Below are 15,437 nucleotides of genomic sequence, written 5' to 3' on the forward strand. Positions count from 1 at the left end.
CAGTTACAATGCCGCTGACTGAGCGCAGCCTGGCCAACCAGTCACATTTCCACCTCATTTTCCTTTCAGAACCTCAGGGCCCATCTTTTCATCGACTAACAAAAGAGCTGTATGTTGATGGGGAGGGGTGTGTGTGTGTGTGTTGGACCTTGTGAAAGTGCAACAGAGGGAAGGAGGGAAAGATGGTTAAAATATGTAGCTATCTCCACCCCAAAGCCCCCGGCCCTCCTCTTTTCTTTCTAGTCTTGATGTGTTGGGACAGCAGGAAGGGGAGCTGGAGGAGAAACAGTTAATCAATAGCCACAAGGTCAGACGGCCAGCGCTGGGCTGAAGCGTGCCCTGTTAGCGGTCTGTGGAGCTGCCTGCTTGCTGAAGGGGGATTTGTAGCACTTGTCAGGGCTTAAAGGAGGCCTCTCTGGACCACTTACTCCAGGTGTAGTGTATAAAAAGAGACATGCTGGTTAGCAGCAGGAGAGGGAGACATCTGCTGGACGCTGGGAGGCACAGCAGCATGGCAGAATTAGGCCACACAAAGTTAGGGGTCAAGTTTTGCACAGTCAGAGTGACTTTGTGGCTCGCACTCTACGGATTTAGCAGTTTCCTCAGGACAGTCAGCGCCCACACCGTGCAGCGCGATGAGACATTTCCCTGCCAGGCATTTCACAACATTTGCTCCAGAATTCCTTGTTACTCATGCAAGCAGTGTATTGGTGATGTTCAAGACTTTGTAAGTGCACTCTGTGTAACTCTAATCTGGTAATGCTTAAGCTCGGAGGATTAGTAATACAGTCTTATTCTTAAAGTGTTGCTTTGAAGTTTTACCTTTACGTTTAATCAAAGTGAAGCATTCAAGCTTTTGTGTTTACATGCTCTTAAGTGCGAGAGTGTGTGCGCGCGCGTGTGTAAAAGAGAGTGTGTGTGCATATTGCTGTGCTCTTTCTAAGATAGGTGCACAAGACTGAGCGCTACAGATGAAAACTCTCAGGCTGAGCACTGTGTTTCGATCGTGTTTGTTCTTTCGCTCTGTTTCTCGCAGCAGGGGATCTTGGGGGACCCTTTATCAGTGCTGAGCAGCTTTCCACCACCACCTGTGGTTTCTCTGTTGGCCTTTTGTGTGGAGGAATGTGAAGCGGACCAATACTGATAGAGATAAACACAGAGGGATGGTGAGGGACGGGGGCTTCGCTGGCAAATCAGCACGATACCCATTAATCCAAATCTCAGCATATTTCTCTGAGATGCTCAGAAAAGTGAACGCACGGTGGCAATTGTTCATGTTGTTGCAAAGAAAAAGAGAAAAAGAAGAACCTTATCTTCTGTTTGATTTGTTTGTCCACGGCACAATGATAACTTCAGCTCTGAGGGTTGCTAACAGCTGTCTTTTCTCTTTTGCAGTGTGAGACTTTTCTCACATAGTTAGCAAAAAAGCTGCAACAGTTTCCTTTCAGTTTCATCATGTTTCCGTTTGTCATTAATGCTGCTGCTGCAGGACATCTCAGTTTCGTGCATTTGCCAAAAATATGCGCTCGAGGCTGATCAAACCCTTCAGTGAGTCAGCGCGTAAACAAGCTGGCTTCTCAGTTTGAAACATTTCTTGAGCTACTGTTTGAAATTTACAGCCTGCAAACTCTGCACGCACTGGGGGACCTGACAGAAACCTGTTGTAACAGTTGTACTTCTCCCCATCCTCTTCTTTTACAGAGTAAAAGAGCTCTTTAATGGAGTCCCGATAGAGACGTCAAGATGAACACGTTACCATCAATGGACCGGCACATCCAGCAGACCAATGACAGGCTGCAGTGCATCAAACAGGTGTGTATGCAGAGCAGTGTGTAGAAGCCCTCTCTCCTCCTCCTTGTTTTACTCCTTTGCAGACACAGTTTTTAGAGGCAAAGACAGAAGAATGTACATTTCCTCATCCTTCCTGCATTACTTTCTCCCCTCAGCACCTTATTTGGGCATCAGTTTTTCTGGCCATTAGCTCCAGTCACACAGATCAAGTTGCACAGGGTCATAGAGCGAGAGAGAGAGGGGGAGGCAAATCTGGCAGCTAACACAGGAACAGACTTCAAAGCGACTAGCAACATAACAGCCCCCCTCCCTTCTTCTCCTGGTCCTGTGTTCCCTTACTTCACGTTCCTGACTCTTGACGTTTGCCTACCCTTGTTGTGGTTTTGCTTAAATACTTCTTTGACTGTCAGCTTTCAGGAGACTCCTCATAGACACACATATATACAGACAGACATAACCCAGGGCTACCGCCTCTGCCTGTGATTAATCGTCTACAAGAGCTCATAGACTGGTTGGCTAGCTGGCTGGCTGTGGGCATATTCATTTATGCTACGTGGGTGTGATGCTTTATATCTGAAAACATCCATATGACACCATGCCTTAGAGTGACTCAGTGAATGATGGAGCTTCTTAGCTTGTGATTTTTTGCAATTTCTCTTTACCCATTGTTGAACCTCCCACCTCCACCCCCTTATTCCCGCGTTCCCTCCTAAACTCCTGCGCACCTTTCATAATAACCTCCATCTGAACAGGCTCAGATCGCCTCGGCTCTTTTGCACGACACCAAATCTTGGAAAGGCTCTGTTTTTTGAAACGTCAGCTCATTTCAAGTGAATACAATTTGAAGTAACTGACACTGCTCACGTCTAAAATCCCCCTCGCTTACTTTCCTTGGCGTCACCGATAAGCCTGTAATAGGCGGATTTAACACGTCTGGCTTAATAAACGCACTAATTGTAGTTTGTTTTATGTACTCCTCAGCTTTTGCTGTAATGGAGCTTGTCGTAAACCTGACTTCAAAGGCTCTGAGCTAGTCATTGAGCGCTGAGCTTGTGGTAGCTCTGCTAGCAGGGTGTTGTTTTGGTTTGGGGAAAGCCGCTGGCACAGAGCAAGCTGTTATGCCCTTTTCTGTGTCGTGTTTTTTTCATGCAGCCAGGTAAGCACTGAACAGCCTGAACCACTGCTGGCCTAAAAAGAGGAGTACGCCGGTCCGTCATCTCGCTGAGGACAGTCTGACAGACGTCTGTCTCTTGGTGTGCTAAAGCCCCATCACTGCTGCAGCTGCTCTTCTCTCTCCCTCGCTTCCCAGTTCTTGTCCTCATCCAACCCTAAACAACAACAAGAACAGCTCAGGCCCCATCCTCCTCCTGAAACTCAGCTGAGCTGTTTCACTCCGCTGTCCTCCCCCTCACACCAGAGTCGAGGTTGTCAGGCAGAGTTGGTGGCGAGTGCTGCGGCAGGAGGAGCTGTGAGTTCAGATCTAGACAGACAGCCCCTGCTGTGCTAGTTCTGATTCCTCTCGCGCTGGAGGTTGATACGCCTCCCATCAAGCAGCAATAATGCCAGATTATATCACTCATCTAGAGCAGGCTCTTCTCCTCCCTCTCACTGAACCTCGATGAGAGCATCTCTCACTTTCTCTCACTCTTTCTGCTTTTCTTCGTCATCAGTCAGACTCCTGTGAGAGTCTACAACTAACTCTATAATGCCTAATCTTCACATCACAAAAGATGAGTCACTCAAGGCCTCTCTTGAAGCCCATGATATCGTTGGACGCTCTCAGAGATTTTCTCAGTGGGCGGGCACCGGCTTGACACGTCGCATTTGCAACGAGGAGTCCCTTTTGTCACACATTGCCAGAAAGCTGCCCTTTCAGAAATGCTCACCTCTGCTGCCCCCTAAAGACAATAGTTCTACCTTCTTTCCAAGAGCACACAAAACATAACGCTTCAGCTCTAGATGAGAATAATAAATGCTTTCAAGTGGGCTCAATCTCGCCGAGTGAACGAGCTGCAGCTCTGCGCCATTTCAGAGCTATTAACCTCCTGAGCCGTGAAGAAAGGGAGCCCAATTTTAAAACCGCTTATTGTGTCCTGCCAGCCTCAGTAGCCTTCAGACACTGGGAAGAAAAGACTCAACTGTTTCAGGCCTCAGTGAACAAGCGAGAGAGACAGACAGAGACTCAAAGAGATTAGACAACACACCAACGGCTCGTATTGAGTCTGCACACATAGCTGCCAGGACCAAGGTTGTTTTCTTTGTGCACAGCCAAGTCAGCCAGTGGAGTAATGGTGCCTGGGCTCTGTTACACTGAGAACAGGCAGGGAATGAGGGGAAGTGAGAGAAGGAGAATTGGAGGGAAAGATTTGGTTGCTGTGTGGGTCATGGGGGTGAGGGATGGGTGTTGCCAAGAGAGATTAACAAGAAACACTGGCATCATTGTTGATATGGGTGTGATCTTCTTCCCACATTGCGGCTGAGCCCTGAGTGGGCGTATATTGGAAAGAGTCAAGGTCCTCACAGGGTTGCGGAGAAACACAAGACATTAAATCAAGGCAGTTTAAGGGGGGAGAACAAGGCTGCAAAACTACTTGGGTTCAGTGTTTTTCCAATTTGTACTTAATGCGAAAAAAATAACACTCATTATTTCCCATTGTCTCTAATAGCAGTCTCCTTTCTGTCTGTTTGCACAGCACTTACAGAACCCAGCCAACTTCCACTCAGCGGCCACAGAGCTGCTCGACTGGTGTGGAGATCCCCGGGCCTTCCAGCGACCTTTCGAGCAAAGTCTCATGGGATGTCTGACGGTACGCAAACACTAATTATGGTTTTTGTTGAGTTTTTCAGGTACTTTTTTGAACACAAGGAAAACAGTAATTAGATTTGGATAAGGATGTGTCCACCTCTGAGGCTTTTAGCCGACGTTTAGGATCGTATATACACAAGTTTCATGTAATATTCGTGTAGATATTTCAGATTGTTTTACAAAGCTGTTAATAGCACGTTGTAATTTGGATCCAGAGGTGATCTAGCTGCTTAGGCTCTTGACAGAAGTTGTCGTCAGCTGCTGCTACATTGTGCTGTGCACACACAAAACCACACACATACACAGAAGAGGTATGAAGAGGTTTGTAACTACCCAGTCACCTCTGGCTATCGCCTTTCAGTTCGCTAGCTGCTGCTCATCGATCTGGGCACAGGGCCAGAGAGCTGGCTCTCACCAGGTGTGTACAAACCTCTCACACACGTACTTACATGCGCAGCCATGTGTGCGAGCCCTTAGAGCAAAGACCTGCGTGTTTCACGTGTTTATTGCAAAGATAAGCCTTTGCAGCACTGAAAGAACGCTGTTCCCAGTCCAAGCGTTCACGTGAGCAAACAGACAAATGCTCATTAATGTGTAAATCACAATGAAAGCCTCTTAAAGGCCGATAAGGAGCTATACAATCGAGCCCCCCCACTGAGATCCCTCTCAGCATGGTGCGGTTTCCATCAGCTAAATTGTTTCGTCAGACTTGGAGCAAACTGCTGCTTATCTGGAGAATTAGAACACGCAACAAGTCTGTGCATTCTTTCAGGATTTTGTCTTTATGCCGGTTGTGTATCAGAGATCCAAAGAGAAATTTAAACATGACTGTTAATTGAACACATGCTCCATGTGGAGGATGCGCCTGTTCCCCGGGGGCTTTAGAATCAGGAAGAGATGACGCAAATAACAAGTATTCCACTGTTAGAATGACACTTTACATGACAGGTGTAGTGTTTTTTTGTGTTTTGTTTGTTTCTTTATATTTATGCAAAATGTGTGGGCGGTAATGTAGTGGATGCAGACATATGTATTATTTTTGTATATGATTCCACAGTTTTCTAAATTCTCCCACGTAGTTCACAAGGAGCCGTCTTTCACGAATGACTTCAACAGCAGTTAAAAATAAACTACAAAACTGATTCCTTTTCTCTTTGGCAAATAGATAAACAAGAAAGTGAGTGGCCTACTAACCCTTTCAGCACCTCTCACAGCGCTGTTTTCATATTGACAGAAATATGTGCTTGGATGCACATCCTCAGAGGGAGATTAAGCTGAAAAAGGCTTATGAGGTGAAACACTGTTAAATCCATGTTGAATCTATGCTAGCCTCTGTAACTGGCTGCCTGCCTTGTATAAACTGTAGGGCAGACTCACTCACGCAGGAAATTAAGCCATTGACAACAACACGATTTGAGCGTTTGTCAGAATAGTTTGCTTAATCCTGATGTGTCCTGAGCAGCTTCAGATGGATATAATGCAAGTTGCACTGGAAGTGTAGAATTGCATATTTTATTCTCCTGAATGGAACAATCAAATAAACCCTATTATTGACATCATTTCACCAGTTTTCTCTCTTTTTTCACCTCCCAAGCTTTTTACAGTATTGTGCACAAGTGTCGAGCCACCTCTCTTTTTTTGTTTTGCTTCCAAGGAGCCAGACTTGCTTCTAATTGTTTAAAGTGTTTTTGAGAAACTTATTTTCTTTCTTTCTTTGGACATTGGCTGCTTTTTGACTCATTTTAAGTCTACTCATTATAAATGATTATTTTAAGAGGAAGGTTTTTAGTGTGCTTACCCCTGTAACACTGGCCGATGAATCATTTAAGCATAAAAAGGAACCTAACTCACAGGATGAATCAGTGTTGTGTCTACATATAACAGGCAACTTAGCAAAGAACCAGTTTTAAGTTGTAGCTTTTGGCACCTTGTTACTAGCATCCTGTTGCAAAAACACATCATTTGTTCCCTTTTTTTGTTTAATCTATAAAAATAAAATGCCAAAGTTAACACAGCTTAGCAGGCATAAAGTATTTTTGCACCAATAAGATGATTCCCAAAAAACTGTTAGCTTAAAACCTGCCACCTAATAGATGTATTTGCTCCTTCAGTTCATCCATCTACTGTTCACTAAAGCCTCATTATAAATGGTCTCAGTGGAAGGGCGACTGTCAAGAAGCCATTCTTCAGGCTGAGATATGCCACTTTACATAAGACTGTTCTGAAATCAGTCTGATGGAGCGACAAACTCAAATTTGAAATTTTATATCAATATATATGGAGGAAACTGGGAGAGAGGTGCAGCAGTGAGCGTATACAGGCATCTGTTAAACACGGTGGAGGCTCTCTCGTGGCTTTGCGCTGCATTTCACCCAGTGGTGTTTGGGTTCTTGTTAAAATGATGGAAAAGTCTGATTTTGATTTACCATGCATTACCATTTGGAGATCCTCTGATTGCAGCAAAGATCCTCATCTTTCAGCATGGCAATAATCCTAAACACACTGGCAGAGCAGTAAAAGCATAACTGGATAGAAACGTGCAAACTATTCCAATTTTGTGTTTTAATAGTAGATGGATTAGAAAAACTTAGACATATTTACCCGCTAACTGAAGCTTGAATCGACAGAAAAATACCCCAATACCTATTATTTCAGGTGCTTTCAGAGCAGACAGTTCTGCAGACTATCCAGAGGTTAGTCTGGACATCCCCTGGAACTGCATACCTTCCTGTTTTCATTTGAGCCATTCATAGAACATCTGGGGCAATGTAATATCTGGCCAGCAGCTGGTAATGCACCATCACCTTGTGATCTTTTTATTTATTGTTTGATTTTTTTAGTTGGGTGGTGGATGCCTGGTAGCGAGTACAGGGGAACTCCTAGTGAATGTGTGTTTATATTGGGCTCTGCGCAGTCAGAATTACATAGTATTTCCTCTGTTGCATATAGATTCAACAAAGCCTGCACTTTTCAGTATGATCTCATAAAAAAGAAAAAGTTACTAGCACTATGAAAAAGTCCCACATTCTCCTCATCTGGTTGGACATCTGACTCACGCTCCGGCTGGCTGGGTGTCGCGCTCTGGCCAGTTCACTTCCTGGTCAGTGCAGACTTGTTTCAGGTGACCCTTCATAAGCTCTGCTCCTTCTGCAGAGTGACTGTGGTTTGGCACTCTCGCCTCTCTTGGAGGAGGATACAGTCATCAAACACGTCCCAACTCTGGATCATTGGAGCGAGCCAGACTGCAGACTCCACATTAATCTTACTATCTGTCTTTTCGTGTGTGTATTTGTGCGTGAGCGTTCACTCTTTCTGAAGAGAAATGAAGTTTATTTACAAAAGTGGCTCAAAATATGAGCACAGTTAATAAATTCAGCAGTCGAGAATATTTAGAAATTCAACTTGGGGACTTTTGATAGATAGACAGCAGCTATACTCACAATCCGCTGCTCTTTCTCCAGGTGGTGAGTCGCGTTGCTGCTCAGCAGGGGTTTGACTTGGACCTGGGCTACAGGCTGCTGGCTGTATGTGCTGCCAACAGGGACAAATTCACTCCTAAATCTGCAGGTAAGACCCATCACTTAAAAACAACAACTTTTCTTTATATACAAAACAAGTCACATATCATAAAATCACATCTTAAAGTCTTATGCTAACAGACAGTTTAGCTTATTAATTAAATAACTGTATAGTTTCAATAAATAAAAAGAAAATAAATGTCTGTTAAAGTCACCATGAATCTGTGGTTGGTTGATTTCTACCAGCAACCACAAACATCACACAAAAAGTCCATGGAGCATTATAATGTGAAGTTATTTTTAGTTCCCATTAAACATTGATGTGCTATTGAGATGAGCCATCTGAGAGGTAGCCTGAGAAAAAGAGTCCACTCAACAGTGTTTCCGCACTGCGTGCGTGCAGCCTACACGCACATACACATGAAGCCAAAAGAGAAAGAGTGAGCAGTAATGCTATCCTCAGACATTTATCTATCAAATCCAATTTCCCCCGATCCATACCTCCCCTCCCCGCCTCTCCGCCTCCCACAGTCCTGCAGGAGCTGCCTGTTCTTGTACATTTGTCAAAGTGAAACATGCAGAGGCGGGAGAGAGAGGAGAGAGAGAGAAAGAGATGGATGGCTGGAGAGGTGTCGCTGATGTGTGCTGGACCACTCGCTCTGCCTGACAGAAACCTGACAAAGCTGTTGTCAGCCAGTCAGAGCACAGATAAACCTTTATTCGGCGGTTGCATGAGTAGGAATAATAAGAGTCAAATATTTTGTCTGGTTTCTTTGTTTTTCTGACAAGTTAAACGTGTGTCATTTGTCGGAAAACAGGAACTGCAGTTATGTCAGTAACGGTTTTGAAATCTTATCCCATAATTCCTCATACAGGCTACAGTTAAATGTGTTGCAGTTAAATGTACAGAAGGGAGTTTCTGCTTTGTTTTGTTTTTTTGTCCAAAGTGTCCGTGATATGAACATTTGCTAAGGGTGAATATCAGCTTTCAGTTGTGGCGGGAAGCATCTTGTTGGGGGGAACTTAAGTGGTCAGACAGACGTCATTGTACATTATTGATTGTTGTGTTTCTCTCTCTCTCTGTCTCTCTCTGTGTTCCTGCGTTGGGATAATATGATTGTTGTCCAGGCCATGGCACGGACTGGCTGGCAGGCTGCCTGGCTGGGCTGGGCTGGGCCCGACTGACAGTCAGAATCATCTTCAGGCCTGCTGATGGTTCTGGGATCTAATAGAAGACAGCACGAGGGTTTCAGGAAGAGCTGTTTATGTACAGGAGACAAATGGGTACTATAGTGTAATTATGCGAGGTTGGGGGAGGGATGTGAGATATGATGCAGCCAGCCATTAAACAGGGCAGACAGGCTGCTGGGGTGGGAAGCAGATATGACTCAGGGCAGATCTTACTCACTGAGCGTCCGTCTTAGCTCCCTTACAAGGACGTCTGTCTGAGAAGCCAGACAAGGGGATGACAGCGGAGACAAGATGTGTGCATGAAATCAAAGATACATCCATGCGCTCAGAAAGAGATGTAGAGAAGTGTCGGCTGTCTGTGTGGTCGTTTGTGTCTTTTCACCTGCCTTGCGCGCGCGTGTGTATGTACGTGCATTTATGCATGCGTGTGTGTCTAATTGTGCAGCTCCTGCACAATGTTCTTGGAGTCTGCATGGCGACAGAAGCCTGTGAATCTGACACCTGAGAGCCCAGACAAGGGCCAAGGAGTCTGGGATGCTATCTGTAGGCTCCTCAGGGATGGAGGCAGACTGCAGATCAATCACACTGACACTTTCTTTGAAAGCATCAGTCAAATAAGAAATTGATGAAACAATTATCCCTACCCTCCATTAGAGCAGTTCAACAAAAACATTTAAAATTATATTTGTGTGGGGTTTTTTAAAAACTGCAGCCACAAATGACTGTAGAATGAATGCAAATAAATGCTGAGTGAACATATTAGAAACTAATCACTAAACTTTTAGGTTTCCAAGAAGGCTGACTTTGCATTTTAATATTTACATCAACTCTTTTGTGTGTCTCAATTAAGTGTCTTGCAAGTAATTGAACCCATGAACAAAGTACAAAGGCATAGTTGCACAGTATGAAAGTATAAATTGCTGACTGTGAGATCTGTCGAGTGAAGTAGAAAGATTTTCAGCAACAGCAGGCAGCTGACGATGAGCTGTCTGGAGATTGTGACCCTGCAGTGAAGCCTGGGGGATTAGTATGTTGCTCTAATCTGGAATCAGTCAGAGAAGAGACCTATCTGCTGTTAGGCAACGTAGCATTAGCACTGTTAACTCTCAGAACCAGCAAAGATACACAGCATTACTGCTGTTAGCATAGTAGGATTGTTAGCATTGATGTTTTGCTCCATGTTTATTTTTTATTTTTTGGAGTAGGCATGCTATAAGCTCAGGTTTATAGAAAAATAAACTTAAGTAAATCTGTGTTTATGTTTTACACCCAATAATCTGTAGTCTAGCACAAATACGCTTACACCTCAGAGGTTCATTAGATGATAGAGGCGCACTTTCCGCCTTACAAATGCACAAAACACAACACATAGGAAATTAGATTAATCACAAAATCTGTCGAAGCTTTTTCTGCTGCCTTTTTCAGTGAATCTGCTACTCTAAATATAAACTCATAAAGAGTTAGTTATCTTCCTTTTATGAAGGAAAAGCTTCACAAATTGTCACCAAGATCAGCTTTAGTTGTCTGCAGTTATCAGCTTGTCACCTCATCTCCTTGAAAATATCTCCTCCTGTTGTTTGTACTCGGATTACATCTGAAGTGTGACTTGGATTGTTTTGAATGTGTATATGTTTCCAGCGTGACTCGACATGCCCTGGATTAGAGGCGGCTCCTCCCTGGAATGGTAGCTTTTTTAGCTTTAATGTTTAAGATACACACAGGTTGCTGCTTGTTTTCCCTTTGTCTAACTCAAAGACGTAATAGTTATTTAGACTGGAATCTCGAGTGATATTGTAATTTACACAGAAGGTTAAAGTCCCTATCCAAACAATGATTCGAACTGTAAAACCTTATCTGCATACATTAAAATTACATATTTAACATTTTTTCCAGGCCTTAACATGGCATAGACTTAACTCTAGCTTTCGTGTAATGCTATAAATATATATATGATTTTGCAAACTAGTCCCCACCCCCTCCTTCAGCAGCTTTCCTGTAGCCTGCTCTCCTGTACTAGCAAGTCTCACTTACAATACTGGTTCCCGGTGCTGAAGTTTTAAGCAGTAGGTTTTTTCCTCCTGCTTAGTTTGTGAAAGGAGAAGTCAGTAAAACAGAAAAGGTGCTTTTCCAGTCAGCGGAGGGGAAAACGCAAAAACAAGAACCACCGTTGCCAGGAGAACACGGGACAATGGCTAGGTGCTCAAGGTTAGAACTAAACAAAGCTTTCATCTCAACCAGAGAATTTAGATGGATGTGCACTTGTTGGAAAGCTGTGCATAACAAGTCATAAACTCAAGTACATCATGTTCACATGACCTGTGTCTCCTCTCCTTTCTCTCCTCTCTGTTTGTCTGTTTCACAGAGATACACTTGCACAGTCTCACAAAAGTTTGTAAAATAATAAGTTATTATTTAAAAATAGTTTCCTGAATAAGTTTGGACATTAAAACTACTGGGTTAGAGCTATGGTCTAAAACTGTGAGGTTGGGTTTAGAAAAAGATTAAAGATTGCCTTGGATTAAAATACAACGTTTTAAAGCTATGGTCACTTGGTTGCCATGGTGACGCATACCTGCTTTGTCTGGATTAATTAAATGCATGCTAAAGAGATATGCTTCTTATTAAGCTTCTTACTTACAAAGTTGTACCTGACACATAGATTTTTTTCATTTTTTTGCTTGAGCCCAACAATTGTATAGGTGGGTAGAGATTACTGGCTGATATTAATCTGTCTGTGTCTGCACTTATAACAGCAGATAAATGAAAATTTATATACAAAGACGAGGTGGGAGAAACACCCTTCAACCATGTTACGAGTGTTGACGTTGCATTGTTTGCCCACCAGAGGGCGCTTTGAATCTTCCACGACACATGTTAGCAATGCCATAAATACAACCACGAGCGTAAACAAGTAAATAAGTAACTACGCATAGCAAATGTTAATGAAATCTGTTTATGTTTAATGTGTCTGAAAGAAAAAAAAATATCAGCTAATATATCAAACTATCGGTTAGTTTAAAAATCACCAAATATCAGTATCGGTTTTAAAAGTCCTATATCTGTTGGGCTTTAATGGATATGTCTGCATAGCAGAGCATAAACTAACTACTAACTGCATTATCATTGGTGTAGTGGGCGATTTTAGATCTACACAAGTGATCAGTGTGTTGCACTGTGTTTTGCATGTTAGGGTAGTTTCCCTGATTCAGCTGGTTAAGAACGAGTATTTGAGAAAAAAAGAGGAAACGATGATGAGAAGGCTTTGTTGGAGGTGGCTGGTGGAGTCCCTTCCACCCACTCGCATCTGACATTTATGAAATTTATTGGCAAAGCTGGTGTTTCTCTGTCAGTCAGCGGAGCACGCTCAGAGCTCAGATCAGGAAAACAGCCGCTCTGCTGTGTCAACAGTGACAGAAAACTTCCAGGGTGTGGCTGTAACTCACCCCCATGTCCTGTGAAAACACACACTTCACTAGCCAGTAAACTCCCTCACTTTAACAAGAACTGCAAGAGAATGAGTCCTCCTATTAGCCTCTGTGTAGGCACACTGTGTGAGCGCCTGTGCGTAGACACAAACCCTTGTCTTTCTTCTCTTAGCCTACAACAATCTGACATGTCTTCCACTTATCTGCTTCAATTTACTTTCACCTGATTGATTTTCTCGGCCTGTCTTTCTTTCCATCTTTGAGTCGTGCATGTGTATGTACAACTAGAGGAAAGTGTAGGCATCCTTTGTTACTGACCCAATCAACCTTAGAGACTTTTATATTTAATTACTGCTGAGTAAGTGCAGGGCTCTGAATTATTAACAGGAAACTGGGTTTATTTTTAGCAGACGGGCCTCTCTTCTGACACTCTCCAGTGGTTCATTTTAGATGATGCAACCCCCAAAACTACCTTCAGAACTTTACTATTAATTTTATAGAAATAAAACTCACGGGGAAACACTTATTATGGAAGCTGCATTTACTGCCCCTGGCTGATTGGGCCCTCTATCACACACTCCTTAATTGGTTTGGTTTATACAGTTACAAGCGAATTCATTTTAGTAATATCCCAGCTGACAGGACAGTGCAGTTGTACTCAACACACTCACACACACACACAGAAGACTTTGTTCTTGTCAAAACCGGATGAGCAAATGATTTAAATCCTCCTTTTGTTCAGGGTTGACTGATCTGGCACCCACATCTCAGGACCTCAGCCAACACCCCCACCATCATCTCCCCCCCAGGGGCTTTCGACACACCCTTTTAAAGTTATATTTCTGGCCAACAATGCCTCTGTTGTGTCTGTGCGTTTCGATTATGCGTGGGACATTTGTGAAACTGTTAATGACTGCGTACGCTGCACAAAAACCACACAAAAGAAAAACTTCTCTCAGCTGTCACGAGGCCCGTGGGCTTTTCCCTCTTCTTTATTTGACTGTGCGGCCCCATTTTAGCATTTAGGTAAGGGCAGCGAGAACAACGTCGGGTTAGGTCTTTCCTGTTCATTATTAAGAGGTGGGCGCGCAAAGACAATGAACTCAGATTCACCCTTGTGTGCCTCGCATTTTTATTCATCTACTTCAGATATTCTGCTAATCTCTGGTGTGTCTTCTTAGCTGGATGTGCAAAGTGGCCGCTGTCAGATTTTATTGTCCTGCGGACAGGAGTCCCCCTCTCTGATAAGCCCGATAACTTACTTCTTGTCTGTCTTTGAAAAGATTGATCTTTTTTCTTCTCCCACTTCCTTCCTCGTGTGTAGGCTTCCAGCCAGCGTTTTAAGCTCCACCCATTTATGCAAGTTTGCAATCTGAGCTTGCAGGGTTTTTCTGTTTTGTTTTTTTTCTTCTGGTTTTCTTTGCCCTTCCTGACAAATGGCAGTCACATTGCTGGATCATGCATGTGTGTGTTCCACAGTGAACTGTGTAACAGCTTAGAGAGACAGAGCAATGGAGAGCTAGAGCCTACACATCAATAACGGCACCTTACAACTGAGGTGAGAAGCGCTGCAAATATCTTGCCGTCTCTATCGCTAGTCCTGTTTGTCTGCGTCGCCTCGCTGTCTTTATCTCTTCCTCTCATCCTCCCTCCTCCACTGCTCCCTCTTGTCTATCCACCCCCCCTCCTCCTCCTCTCTGCTGTCTCAAGAGTGTGTTGGAGCCGGTAGCAGGTACAGCAGGAGCCCATTAGTGCAGAGCCCTGCTCTGATTGGATAAGCTGGAGAAACTGGGAGACTGCCTCTGAATAATTGATGTGCATTGTGCAGACGCTGGACAAGGGAAAAAGACAGATCAGAGAGCAAGGAAAGAGAAAGAAAGCGAAAAGAGAGCGAGAGGGAGAGAAGGGAGAAAGACAGGAGAGGACAGAGGAAGTAAGAAAAGAGTGAGCAGAGTGAGAGATCTGTGCAGAGAGTGAGAGTGATAAGGCACAGGCACAGGAGGCTTGGAAGCAGCAAAAAGCTTTGAGAGTTCCCACTGGCCTCTGCAGAAACAGGAGCATTTGTGACACTTGAGTCTTTTCTCTGCGCTATGAAGGGAATGAGATGAGATGTGCAGGGACTTTGCCCGGCTCTGGGTAAGTGTCAGAGAGAGAGTGTGTGTGTCTGTGTGTGTCTGTGTGTGTGTGCGCTCCCCCCTCCACGTGCCTCTCTAGCACAGAACTATTTGGCGTATTAAGCGAGTGTGTTTGTATGCATAGCGGATGATCAGGGGGTTAGCAGAGGCCAGTTGAGCAACTGCTTTTGATCTATGATTGATACAAGAAGAAAAAGCAACAATTAGCTGCAGTGTTTCTTTAAAGTATGTTATTTTAGTACATTTAAAATAGGAATAATCATTTCAGCTGTGCCTTGACATTTGTGCGTTTCAGGCTTAATAATACGGGCTTCTAGCTTTGTAGTAGTGTAACACACCGGTCGCTCGCACCAGAGAGGATCAGAAGAGATCAGCTGACCACAGGTTGACCTACATGCTGTTCTGTCATAGGGGTTACACTGACTGCCTGTTTCGTGTGTGCAAACACACACTTCGCAGTGCATTACACTTAGGTTGTTTTAAGTTTTATCTTGAGTTAGGATTTAGGGTTGTCAGTTTAACATTACAATTATAGAAATGCTACAATGCTACACTATGATTGTATGAGCCC

General features: G+C 43.8%; 1 protein-coding gene across 5 annotated transcripts in view; it reads left to right on the forward strand.

Moving 5' to 3' along the window:
* The window catches only part of zmiz1a (zinc finger, MIZ-type containing 1a), a 111,341-nt gene that overhangs the window by 75,401 nt on the left and 20,503 nt on the right, over positions 1 to 15,437 (forward strand). For 3 of the 5 annotated variants that reach the window (XM_080869520.1, XM_080869517.1, XM_080869518.1), the window contains 3 exons: positions 1,702 to 1,812; positions 4,485 to 4,598; positions 8,059 to 8,164. In XM_080869520.1, coding sequence (XP_080725646.1) covers positions 1,744 to 1,812; positions 4,485 to 4,598; positions 8,059 to 8,164 — 289 coding nt within the window. In that variant the 5' untranslated portion in view covers positions 1,702 to 1,743. Of the gene's footprint in view, positions 1 to 706; positions 728 to 1,701; positions 1,813 to 4,484; positions 4,599 to 8,058; positions 8,165 to 14,540; positions 14,868 to 15,437 lie in introns of those variants that run through there. The other 2 variants (XM_080869519.1, XM_080869521.1) reach the window with 2 other exon arrangements.

Source organism: Rhamphochromis sp. 'chilingali' (assembly GCF_963969265.1).
Source record: "Rhamphochromis sp. 'chilingali' genome assembly, chromosome: 20".
Lineage (NCBI taxonomy): Eukaryota > Metazoa > Chordata > Actinopteri > Cichliformes > Cichlidae > Rhamphochromis > Rhamphochromis sp. 'chilingali'.